General features: G+C 38.6%; 1 protein-coding gene across 1 annotated transcript; it reads right to left on the bottom strand.

Annotated features, from left to right (window-relative positions):
• Positions 1–3,366: 3,366 nt before the first annotated feature.
• Positions 3,367–11,517, bottom strand: opn4xb (opsin 4xb). Its single transcript, XM_005722066.1, has 9 exons — positions 10,649–11,517; positions 8,799–8,932; positions 8,478–8,681; positions 8,174–8,345; positions 7,196–7,357; positions 6,197–6,304; positions 5,882–6,053; positions 5,506–5,649; positions 3,367–5,338 (listed from the first exon to the last, which is right to left on the bottom strand). Exons 1-9 carry the CDS (start codon positions 10,813–10,815, stop codon positions 4,931–4,933), a joined length of 1,671 nt encoding a protein of 556 aa, XP_005722123.1. The 5' UTR covers positions 10,816–11,517; the 3' UTR covers positions 3,367–4,930.
• Positions 11,518–13,053: the final 1,536 nt, after the last annotated feature.

Raw genomic sequence — 13,053 nt, 5'->3', positions numbered from 1 at the left:
TTGGTGGATAAAATGAATTATGGATGAGTGATGCGCTTTCTACCACATTTAGGCAGCTATGCATCCATAACTCCAGAAGCACACACAAGACCCAGCTTTTAAACGTTAACCACACACACACACACACACACACACACACACACACACACACACACGCATGCACTGCATATTTGGTGCACTGAGTAGACTTTCCAGTGCTTTACTTCCTTCCTCTCTAGTAGACAGCAGCTGTTCTGTGTTGACTGCAGTGAAAGAGGGAAGAAATAAACACAGGATACAAAGAAAAAGAAGCAAAGGAGAGCAGATAAGGTTACACGGAGATGGCAAAAGCTGAAGAACTTAAAGCCACACTATCGTTTAAATGAATCAAAACCCGTATTTAATATTCAGGATGTAGTTGTTTGTAACTTTGCAATGATCACTCAGACTTTTACACTATGGAAGTGAAGACATTTGTGGAAAATGAAGACATATTTGGCTGGCCCTGACTTTAGGTAATTCCTGCCAAGGGTTAAGATTGGTTAAGGTTGGGATGTGCTTTCTGTTAGAGCAGACCTTCACAATAAGAGAAGTAAATATTAAAAAGTGAGTCTGTGCAGCTTTAGGCTTGCCATCCCTGCCCATATATCTGTGACCAGAGGCAGAGATTTAGAAGGAGCAAGGAGCAGGGTCTCTAGGGAAGATCAAAGCATCTGCTCCATTCAGCACACACCAAAGCACCACCAAACATCAATACTGCATCCCCCCTCCCCTAGCCAGCATACACATACTACACCTTCCTCCTTATGTTTCTTGCAATCATGCCCGGGATTCACTTTCTGGTATTCTTAGGACAGCACAAATTAAACAGCTATAGTGTGCCATTTTAAAAATACATCACATAAGCAAATTACCACAACACCATGGAGACAGAAAAACAGTGCGTGGCCACCTCATCTCATGTCCTGAAACGTGACACAAGCTTACAACTGAAAATATGTTCTTTTCCTCAATATGTGTCCAGCAAATAAGAACAACAAAACTTAGGATTCAATAAAACTAAATAGGCCTCATATACAAAGATAAATAAATAAATACCATCAGCACAAAAGGCATTCACAGTTTACTAAACAGGTGTTCATGGCTCACCCTGTGGCTGGAAAGTTTTTCGCCCCTGCTGGAAGTCTGTGCTCCGTCCAGTGTGCTGCTGCAGGCCAGTTTTCCGTGTGTTTGACATCTCATTGTGTGAGGTAGGTCCCAATGGAGCGACGTCATGACGCAGTCAGCCGGACAGTTGGTTCAGGAGGCGTGAAATGCATGCCTCCTAATTGCAAAGCTCGTTTTCACACGCACACATGCTTTTACTCGGTCACACTTGCTCACTTATTTAAGACGCAAGACTGCGTTAAGCTCCGTTTTAATAGAAACTTTAGACACATGAAGATAAATTGATTATTGTGGTAAATTAATCATTCATTACCTTAATTATGTGAACCACAATGAGGGGTAAAAAGAAAACAAAACCTGCCAGTTCGTACTCGCGTGCAACCACACCGTCACCCTGTCAGTGACTTGGGTTTGTGGTAGAGGCTAAAGGAAGTGCGCATCCACACTCCTAAAGGTATGACATAAACCAGAGACCACTTGTGCTTGTTAACCAGTTATATTGTCGCTGTCTTCTCGCACTGTACGCGCTTACGTTTTTTTCCCATGATGATGTCATCTTTCTGTGTGTCTTTCTCTGAAATATGAACACAGTCACACACAGGCCGAGACACACCTGTCAGCAGGTATGATGATAAAACACATTTACAGTCACACAGTTTGACTGGGTCCTTCCCTACAATTAAATCTCTTGGAAACAGTATCAGTATGTAGGATGGCATGGTAACAGGCTAATCAAACTCAGGTGTCCTACCCTTTGGGATGACAGGTATACTTGAAGCAGTTAACACATTTTTATTTGTGACTGAGTTAATAACAAGTCTTGCATTTGTTTTATGCTTCTTTCTAAGGATGTGGAAAAATGAAAACTCCGAACCAAAAGCCAACATAGATTATTTGTCTGCTTCCCTCCGGTGGTTGTGTGCTGTCATTACACATAATTCATGTAACAGAAACATTGTTTTTTTGTACTGATGAACACTCAGCAAAATATGAACACACTATGTACAGTACTGTTCGTTGAGTGATCCACCCTCCATTTCTTTATATTCCGCTTCCAAGGAGCCTGACTTTTCCATATTTTATGTGATCTTAAGTAATAGTCCTCTTACAATTCTGAAGGCTTTTAAAATGTCTCCTAGCTCCTTTTGCATTCATTGTCAGGAATCCATTTTTAAGGAAATAAAAGGTCAATAAAAGGCTGAAGTATGCCTAACTGTAACAGATCCATTTATTCTATTACACTCTGTCTTAAAACCTCCACAACAATCAGGATATTTTATTTAGTTTTCCACTGTACACATTCACAGGTCAGTGTGCAAGCTGTAGACTCTGTGTAATCATTACATGTTGTGTCAGTAAGAGCCCAGTATACCCTGGTTGGGTTACATACAACAGACGGTGAAGTGTTTTGTCACAAAAAAGCAGTGTAAGTAGAGGTTCAACACAGGTTTAATAACTTTATCTACGTGATTTGATGAATCCAAACACTTTACGAACCGTAAAAGTGCCATAACACTCCCTACCACGACTCTCTTTAACTGTTCACAAATAATAAGACAATAAATACAAATTTTGCAGATGTTATTACAGCAGCACAAAATTAATAGAAAGTGGTAAATAAAATAGCTGAGTTGAGGCATGAAACACACATTATATTATAGTGTTAATAGTTCAAAATACATATTCAACATTATTGTGGGTAAATAAAAAAAGAAGAAGTAATGCTAAAAAGTAAACAAACGCTACTCATTAGAGGGTGTGGTGATGATGCTTTGTTGGCATGATTTCATTTAATTTTGTGTGATTTTTATCACCACTGGCATAAAAACTGGCACAAAAATTCAAGTGTATTTTAACACATACAATACATTTTGCGGTTCCAAACCAGGCTGAAAAAATACTTTCTTCTTAAAAGCTCAAGGGCATTAAGAGTGCGGTGGATGGGGATCGCTTTCTGTTGTTAGCTGTCAAACTAATATGATAGGAAGTGACACACAGACACATGGAAAAGAATCTCTGAAAATTCAGAGATGTTAGGAATGGTCAGCCTGAGTGTCTGTGTCAGATATAACTCTCAATGCTTAATGAATGCTTAATAACAGTGTAGTTAACAACATGTACAATACTTCCCTTCATGTCATCTGGCACTTTCATTTGTTTCAAATCATTTTTAAAGGTAGAACTGTACATATCAGCAGAGCAGAAATAAATTCTGCATTTATTATTATGGTGTAATGTAAAAAAGAAAAAAAAACACAATAACAGAATAACACAAGTGACCTTCAGTGAGATATTGGTGCAGGTGTTTGTCTGCGTTTTTCTGCTTGTCCAGATGAGAGCTGCAGCACAAACGTCAGTGTACATTCAGGCTCAACATCAGAACATTTTTTTTACCTTCCTACCGCCACACACTCCTTCTCTAATGAAATGTTAAACTCTGTGGACTTTGTAGGCAAACTAAAAGAGATTAAAGTGTTTCATTGATTCAAGTGTTTCTTTCTTGTGTTTCTTTCTTCCTGTCAGACACTGGCAATCAATGATAGTTTATTTGCCATTAAACCTGCTGAAGAAGAAGAAATGTGTCCTTCAAAGGTGTCTTAAAGGGCTGTCATTGAAAGTAGTTTATGATTTGGATGATCGTCAATATTAGTTTTCTGCCTACTAATTCCGGTGTTTTGACTAACACTAAGCTTAGACCAGCTGTTACAGATAATCATCATCACCAGATGCATCAGCTTAAATATATACTCTTTTTATATTGATTCAAATATAAGTGCTTCTCCAGCATGTCCTCATTTTTTTCAAAACAGTTCTATAATTACAAAACCAAAAGATGCACAAGCATCAAATGGCAAAATATACATAACGCAGCCGTCATATACTTACGTCACATAAATCATGTACTCTCTCTGAGAAATGACGTGTGCCTAAATACTGTATTTAAACATGTGTAGAAATATTGCGCCAACAAAATGTTAAAAATGTCATTGTTGTATGAGACACATTTGACCCAGTTTCAGTATTTGAATAATAAAAATGACCTCATTTCACTCTGTTCCAGTGAAAAAGCTCAAGCGGTCCATATGACCTAACGGATTAGTGTTACAACACAAGATGTTGTGCTGTTAAATTCTTTGTGGTAATAAAAGCCAAATAGAAAACCTACTAAAAACGACTTATTTTGTTCATGTGTGCTGCTTTTCCAAAGCGGACATATAATCAGTGCTCTTGATTTGCTGCCTTGTTGGTTTACATTTTTACACATATTGCCTCGTCCTGAGGAAAGAGGAGAAGGGAACTATTCCTAACGCTTCTCTTCAGTGGCCAGAAGAGAATCAATGATGTTGGCTTAAAGAATGAATTCTGTTTCAGTTCAAAAGTTTGCATCACAGCTGCATGGACCTTTGCTTCAATAGATAAACTTAAATTCAGCCTGTCAAGCTTTAGCCCCAAGCTCTTGAAAATATGTAGTTGCACTTGTCATTTTTGAAAAATCTAATAAAAGCTTGCTGCCCCTTAGGGGTCCTTTGTCCGTGCCAAACTCTGACAAACACTGCACACTGCATACCAGAATCAGCTTATTGTTTCATTTGCCATACAAGCTTTCCTTGTAGAGTCAATTAGTCAATAGAGGGGAGTAGAGGGGCACGCATACATGTAAGAGCTGAATAACTCCTTATGTCTATAGCCAAAATTAATGTTGGCCTGTAGCAAAAAGTTTGATGTATATTTTTTTTATTAATCCGGAAACATCCAGTGGAAGTGTAATCAGTAGTCCAGTTGGTCAAGAAAGTAGTTCAAGTGCCTGAAAAACTTCTGATGAAAAGTTTAGTGTGACAAAAACATTGTTCTCCATTGACTCAATGCTGTCTTCTAAGGAGACACTGTCTTGGTTAATGAGGCTGCTTTCAGTGGTGGGACTGATGACGATGATGCGAGGAACACCCTGGGGTGATCTGGGGCCCGTGGGTGGCATTTTTCCAAAATTCAGGCAATCAAAAGAATCGCTCTTGTGGCTGTTCATCCTATCGCAGATTCTTCCTTTCTCGCCACAGGCATCTGAAATCGCACTGGTCAGACTGTGGCTGCGCCTCCTGGTAAGAACTAGGAGGGGGAGAGCGGCGATGGTCAGAGAACTGGAAACCAGCTCGTGATCACAGGCCCTTGATGGTTCACTCATGACAGACGGATGCTGGGAGTGTCAAAAAGTAAACACATACATGAGAAAATCACCTTCAGATCATGGATGTGTGATGTTTTACTACATGCGGGCAAGTAGTGTAAATCGTAGATGAATAAAAGATAACATTGTGAGTTTTCAGATTCACACTTTCACATTTTTCTGTAGTGTTTCCTCACCTTCTCTGCTGTGTGGGTTTTGGTTGTCTTCCGGTCTAACTGTTTTTTACAGGACCTCCTACAGGACTGACTGCGTGATGATATGCTTCTGAAGGAATCGCCTGACCTCCTGCCTAGAGGCTCCATCTCCACATCCCTCAATAACTGCAAGCAAAAAATAATAATGATTAAACTGAGGAAGTTTAGTAGATGCCAAACATTATTCAAAGCTAATATTAGTGCAATTTCCACCTGCATCTTGCTAAGATTATTAATACTTCAAATTTATTAGAATTCATTTTAGATAAGCAGAGAGAGAGATTCAACATAAGAGAAATCTTGTTTGTTCGGGCATTTTAAACAACAGCCAGATAAAATCTACTCTAACCTAACTTACTACGTCAGAGAGGTTGGAGGAGGCAGTAATAAAGTGGGTCCTTGATGCTGACGACTGTCTGCTGATGATTGAGTCTCTGAAAGAGGACTCGCTGATGGAGGATGAGATGCATTCTTTTCGAGGAGTGGGAGACAGAAACCACAGGCAGGGAAATTTCTCTACCAGTGCCATCCTGTACAGTGCAGAACAATGCACTCATTTAGACTCCAGCTTTCTACATGTTGGTAGCATTTCTTCCAAAATAATACATTGGCACTGCACAACACAAGGGGCTTATATGAAACTTTAAAATGAAATTACTGAATCATTATTTACCTGTATTTGTTGTGTATGATAGCATAGATGATAGGATTGTAGATAGTGGAGGCTTTTGCTATTATTGCAGGGACTGTCTTGGAGTATGGCGACAAGATGTTGGCATGGCTGGTTCAGACAAAACAGCAGCGTTTTAAAAAGATGGTTTTGTTTGTTGCATGACATCACAGAATCAGAAATGACCGCTGCAAAGATCCAGTTTCTCTTTCGTGTTTTGTAACATAATTAAGGGACATATTTGGTTAGAGATTAACGAACATGTGCCAGCTGCTAAAGAGGGTCGCTTAAGTCCATCTGATCATCTTTGCTTGCGCGCGTGCATGTGTGTGTGCACAAGTGTGACTACCTTTCCACTGAATGAGCAGAATGGGATTTCAAAGTTACATAACTAATTGTATGTCCCAGGGTAGACATGTGGTTTACTGAATGTTGTGATAAGCACAGGGCATATGAGCAACTTCACCGTCTGTTGTATGTAACCCAACCAGGGAATACTGGCCTCTTATTGACACAACATTATGTAATGATAAAAATCCAACCACAGAATATAATGAGGCAAACATCATCGAATTATACTGAAGCTTTGTTTGTGATTGCTTATGTGAAGAAATGCCTGAACATTATATTAAGATTAATAAGATTAATAATTCAGAATAATATTTGCCCAGTTATTAAAATCTTGTGCTTACAACTGCTCCCATACAGCACACCACCACTGCGTCTCTAGTGAAGTGTTACTTGTTCCCGTTCACCATGTTGTAGATACGTACATCTGATAGTGAGAGCAGTGAATGTGCCCAATATCATTTTCTCACCAACCATTTTTTACATTATGATGAAGGCCATAACATAAACAGGCAGTTGTAAACATGACTTTTTCTGATTTTTCTGACAGGTATGCTTTCAAATGAACAATCTACAAATGTATGAATCTGTTATGTACATTACCAAGGAATAAAAGTACACAATCATCAATATTAACAGATAAAATAATCTTACCCAGACCAAGAAATTAGTGTGACGCAGGCATATGGAGACCAGGAGAGGACGTAGACCACAATTACGACAAAGGCGATTTTTGCCATTTTCCACTCGCTCCTAATAGATTTCTGCTGGATGAGAGTGGATTTTCTCACCTGAGTCCCCAAACGTTCTAGTTCCCTGTAAATAGAGCAGGATGGACAGCATGGTAAATATATTCATACTATATATTTCTTCTTTTTAACTTTACATGGCTACTGCTCCATGCACAATATTATTGCAGAAGATCTTTTAGGAATATCTGCACTGAGGAAAAGACTACAGTATCACATAAATAACCTCAGTTTTCTTTGGGGATGTAACTCTCTCTTTAAGTATTGTGTTGATAGTGTCTTAAAAAATTGCCCACTCAATACACATGCCTTTCTCCCTGAAGCATGAAGTTCACTGCACCTGCTGCTTAGATGGAAATAGCCCTTGGTCATTCCAGGTCAATAACACAAGCAATTGTTATGTTTAAAAACACAATGGATGCCTCTTTTGAACTAAAAGGAGGTAGATAATGAGGTAAAACATGTGTTTTGAATCCAAATTAACTGACCTCCAACACTACAGTGTGTAAGACTGAGGTTATCTTGAAGTATTTCCACATTTTATTGAAAACACGGTTGTATCTTATCATAAATTCCTTTTCTGAGTATCTTTCCAGTTTAGGTGGAGGAGCAGTGCACTATATGCTTTAGGAATAGGCTTGTGCATTTACAAACACAAGATATAATAATAAGATACAAAATACTAAGTGTATCAGGAGCACACGCAACATCAGAATTCACCAAAGAACTCATAAGAACATAATAATTAAACTAAAAGAAGTAAGTAGTTCATGCACAGTTAGTCCCTGCATTGTTTTTTCTCTGTAAGACTGGATGTTGCACAGAATCTAATATTATAAATATACAAGCACACAGCATATTAAACACACAAGATCTGTAATACCTCCCAGTTTTCCTTATAGACAGAAACATTAGAAGATAGCAGTAAAGGATGATTCCCAGTGGGATAAAGAAGACAAAACAGCACAGCATCATTGTGTAGCTCCTACTGGCTGTCGTGTACGTAACATAATCCCACGTACAAGATGTCATGAGGCCCTCTGGGATATAGGAGCCTAGAAGTGAAAATAAAATATGTCAAAATCACAGAAAGCAGTAGTTTTCAGTAATCATAATAAAATAGTTAAACAGTAGTCTGGACTTGTGTTTACTAGAAGTAAAAAGACATGCAGTTTGAGGAGACTCACTCCAGCCAACTAGAGGAGCTAGACTCCATGCCAAAGAGTAAAGCCAGACCACGAGAATGGCAAGAGTGGTTCTTCTTTTCGAGCTCCAGTGGATGGCCTTCAGAGGCTTGGTGATAACTAGATAGCGTTCAATCGAGATGGCCAGCAGGTTTATCATTGAGGAAATGCCAAACAGGGCACCACAGAATGCATACATCTTACATCCTGCAAGAAACAGCACATCGACAACCTGAATGTAAAAATTTGTAAACAAAAATATGACTTTAACACACACACACACACACACTTCACTTTGTATCAGAACACAAAGGAGACAATTACCCATCTCTCCAAATACCCATTCCTTGTAGAGGCAGTTGATGAAGAAGATGGGGGACTGCGTAAAAGCCATGAGGAAGTCGCTGACTGCCAAGTTCATGATTAAGTAGTTTGGCAAGTTACGAAGTTTCTTGCTGCTGCAAAGCACACAAACATACAGAATGTATGGAAAATCGTATGTTATACAGCACAGTGGCATTAAAAATGACAACATTAATCATTCTAATATTGAGGCTTTCTCGCAGTGATCAGAAAGCTAAAATAAAGTCCTCAAATAAAGCAGTCATCTTTGAGACTGTTTAACGTGTTTTGATTAGTATAATCCCTCAGATGACTAAAATGACAATAATTTTGTAATTTCATCATCTAATTATTATACATATATACTCATTTTTGAAAAACACTGTTTGAGTCATACCTAAAATTAAATCAATGCAGATTCTTTTGGTTCAAATGGTATTTGAATCCAATTTCTGCAACTGCAAGTCCACATTTTAACTGGTTAAATTCTCTTTCAAAGGTCAACTTAGAAGAGGTGCAGGATGAGGATCTCACCAAATCATAGGAAATTCAATATCCTGAATTATTTTTGTTTATTTATTTATATTTTTGGCAGGTCCAAAACACTGAAAACATTTGCCTACTCCACATGTATTTCCTTTGCATGTAAAGCTCAATATAATATAATTAAATAATTTTACGGTTTAATGGTCAATATTGATCAGAGACAAGCTCTTTGTTAAACTATTCGACCATGTGTGAACTGGTATACCTGTATTCAAGCTTGATTACCCAGGATATTGACCTGCTGTCTTCTTCCGTCACAGCTTTTTGTTCCTGTTTATCCTGAATTTAACTTTTTTCCTGCAGTTTTAATGAAACGTATTCCACCCAATTTGTTTGAGTCGATGCCTTTGCAAACAATACTGTATTATTGAATAATATTGAATGTGTGCGGGAATATTATAAAGCATTTCCCCAAAAATCAGCATATTGATTGCGATTTCATTCAAGCTCTAGGTGTGTGTTTGTGTGTGTGGGTGTGCGAGTTGTGTGTTTCCTGGAACCCATAACATCATGCGCATTTCTGATTCACTAAACACAAATTATGAGAGCAACACAATGGAAAATCCATCTAATCTGTCTGTGATGATGGACAGAGGAGTATGAAAGCTTGTGACAATCCCCAGAACAGCAGCACCACTCACACACACACACTGACCCAGTTTTTGAGTACCATTTAACTTAAATGGTACTCTGAATTACACAACACATAACACATTCTTCCATCCTTGACTTCTAAAAGAAAGTTTACAGTTGTGATGTTACGAGACTGATCCATCAGTGGCATGCAACCTTAACAGGTGTCATTTACTTTTGACTTGTTGCATTACATGGCAGTAAATGGTATTACATAGCAGTGTGGATTTCATGGTTGACTTGAACTCCATGGTACATTGGATTCTAATTTCAATGCCATGTATATTTATGCAACCATTAATCTATTTTCAGGTATTTGTGCACGCAGCATTTAATTATTGATTTTTCAAAAAACATTTTTTAATTTGATGCTGCTTAGCTAAGATTACCTTCTGGACACTGTGATGCAAAGATTACTTTTACTTGTAATCACTAACTTGTTTGATGCACTGTCAAAACCCCTTAACCTTTATTGTTTTGCTTCATAAGTACAGATAAAGAAACAAAGAGTATAGTATAATAGAGTTCATACGAGAGATCATCACATCTTGCACACTGTAAATGGTAAGAGCTCAGATTATCTACAAAAAAAGGGATATGCACAATTATTAAAAACAAAAATCTAAATATAAACAAGCCAGTTTTATACCTACCTGTAGAAGGCAAACATAACCAGAGAGTTTCCAGTGATGCCCAGTGCCCCAATGATGAAGACAAATGAAGCCACAATGTAGTGAACATGATCAGGCACGTCCACCTTGTTGAAGAAGCTTCTCTGGCTGTGTGCTTTCTCTGGCTCCATGCTCTCAGTGGACCACATGGTTCAAACACCTCATCAGAACTGTCAGTCTGGCGGGCTGTGCTACATCTACTAGTTTGTAACTAACTTGACTTTGCTCATGCTGAACATCCATAGTTGTAGCATGTGCACAAAATGAAACACCGGAGAAGTATACAGAGGTTTGATTAATTTTAACTTTGCTGCATGTTTTCAACACCTCCCATTGTATACGAAGCACTAAATCAGAGGAAGTAGGTGATCCCCACTTTGTGAAATGCTGAATCTAACTAAGTGCATATGATTCGTTTAGGAGAGAAAGCTGGAAGAGCTGCACAGTATGATACAGTTACACTACCAATCTAGAAAGATTTACAAAAAAATATTTGCAATAAAATATAAAGCACTGAAAATATAACACCTCCTCTTCTACTTCTTTGTCCAGTGGTATATGATGCAAGGTGTCCATATCCTTTCAGATGTTGTCTCCAAATGTACTTTCTGTTATTTACTGCAGGTCTGCTTCAAAATTGTGTCTTTCACCTGTTGTATCCAAGTATTTCCTGTTGTTGTAGCAAGCTGCCGATATTCTTGTTAAATCCCACAGTTGTTTTGCTTTCAGTGTTAGCCTGCAGCGTCTTCAGCCTTCGCACCAGCTGTCCACCAAGATCTGAATCAGTAGCCTGTCTCTCATTATCTTGTGAACTAGTGACTTCTAACCTCTCATCTCTCTTTAAATGTGCCTCTCCCTCACTGTCCCATGGAGCTTTGTGTTGCTCTCTCAACCTTTCCCTTGTCATACTCTCTCTCTCTCTCTCTCTCTCCTCTTTCTCACATGCCCTACCCGTCCTGAATGTAATATGGCCCAGCCCTGAGCGCTATCCCTTTAACCACCAGCTTCTTACATAACAAACATATCGAATACTTGCACCAAAAGCCATTTGAGCTCGGAAATGCATCGGACATTGCAAACTAGATGAGAGCACAGTGCATGTAACATTTCACAACCATTGATTCCAGCTAGTACTGCAAGTCATTAGAAACCATTACTATGCAGAATAGTCTATCCGTATTTAAATGCATGCGAGTAGTCACGCAAGCTCAATACTGACGTGCGTGTGTTTATCCAAATGATGCATGCTCTGCAGTGACCTCGTTGTGTGATTTTACAGAGTCTGGCATGCACAGGCTCTGTAGGATCACTCACAGAATTAAACTAATAGGCATCTCCCTTGACCAATGAGCACAACATGAAGGCTATTGAAGACAAAATCACAGACCTTCAAATATTTATACCTCCAGTTAAGCTCTACAGGTTACTAATTTGAAGAAATGTTGGCAATTCATTCCAGTCATTAAACAAGGCACACTGCTACTGCTCAGTTATTGCGTATCACTGAGAAAGACTGCAGATTGTCAGCGAGAAAGTCTTAACTTCACATGGTGTTCAGTTCATCAGATCAGTTTGATGGAGCAAATAGGGACTGTGCATTCTTGAGTGCCAGAAGTACACAGGTATGAAGAGACCATCAGATGGTTATTGCTTTTTATGGTGCTGAACGTACTGCTAAAAGAAGAGGAAGGGCAAAGAGGGAGGTGAAGAATGTAGAGCTTAGACAGAGATGTCAACTAAGCCCTTACGGCAAGGGGTAGTCTTAATCTGCACTCTGTGCATGCATGTGGATCAGTGTTTGATCTGCATACAATAGGAACTTATATGTGTGTGTCTGTTGTTGTTGCGCATGCCCATGTGCCTGCATTCATATCTGGCTATATAGGCATCTATATGTATTTGTGAATACATATACTGCATGCCATGACCTAAACATGGCAGAGGTTATCAGCACGTACCGTTGTCTGCCTTCTTGACTCCACTGCTATAACATAATTGTTTGCACATCAACACAATACGGACACGCAGTTTAAAATATCTCTTACTACTACTACAATTTACTATTACTTTAGATTTACATATATTTTGTATATACTGGGTTTTGGGATTTCTGACCCCAAATAATCTGTAAACAAATACAAATAGAGACAAAATACTGGATTTTAACTGTAGATGAATAAACCTGCATACCAAACCTGCAATAAAACTGCACGTTGTGCTATTTTGAAAAGCGAAAAACTTGTTAAAAAAATAAAGAAATGCTGTACAAGATACTGTACAATAAAAAGAGTAAATAGATATTTAATTAGTGGAGTGGTCTGTTAAATACACATTGAGGAGAACAAGAGAGAGAGTGAGTGAGAGAGAGAGAGAGAGAGAGAGAGAGA

This window comes from Pundamilia nyererei, unplaced genomic scaffold (assembly GCF_000239375.1).
Source record: "Pundamilia nyererei isolate P.nyererei 1_Seehausen unplaced genomic scaffold, PunNye1.0 scaffold00006, whole genome shotgun sequence".
In the NCBI taxonomy this organism is placed as follows: domain Eukaryota; kingdom Metazoa; phylum Chordata; class Actinopteri; order Cichliformes; family Cichlidae; genus Pundamilia; species Pundamilia nyererei.
This window is presented reverse-complemented; position numbering and strand designations above follow the sequence as displayed.

Excerpts from the sequence above, each read along its gene's own strand:
- opn4xb (XM_005722066.1), bottom strand. The coding sequence starts at position 10,815 with ATGTGGTCCACTGAGAGCATGGAGCCAGAGAAAGCACACAGCCAGAGA. Across the intron at positions 8,682-8,798 it reads ATGGGTATTTGGAGAGATGG|GATGTAAGATGTATGCATTC; the intron begins GTAATTGTCTCC and ends TGTTTCTTGCAG. Across the intron at positions 7,358-8,173 it reads TCTATAAGGAAAACTGGGAG|GGAACTAGAACGTTTGGGGA; the intron begins GTATTACAGATC and ends CTCTATTTACAG.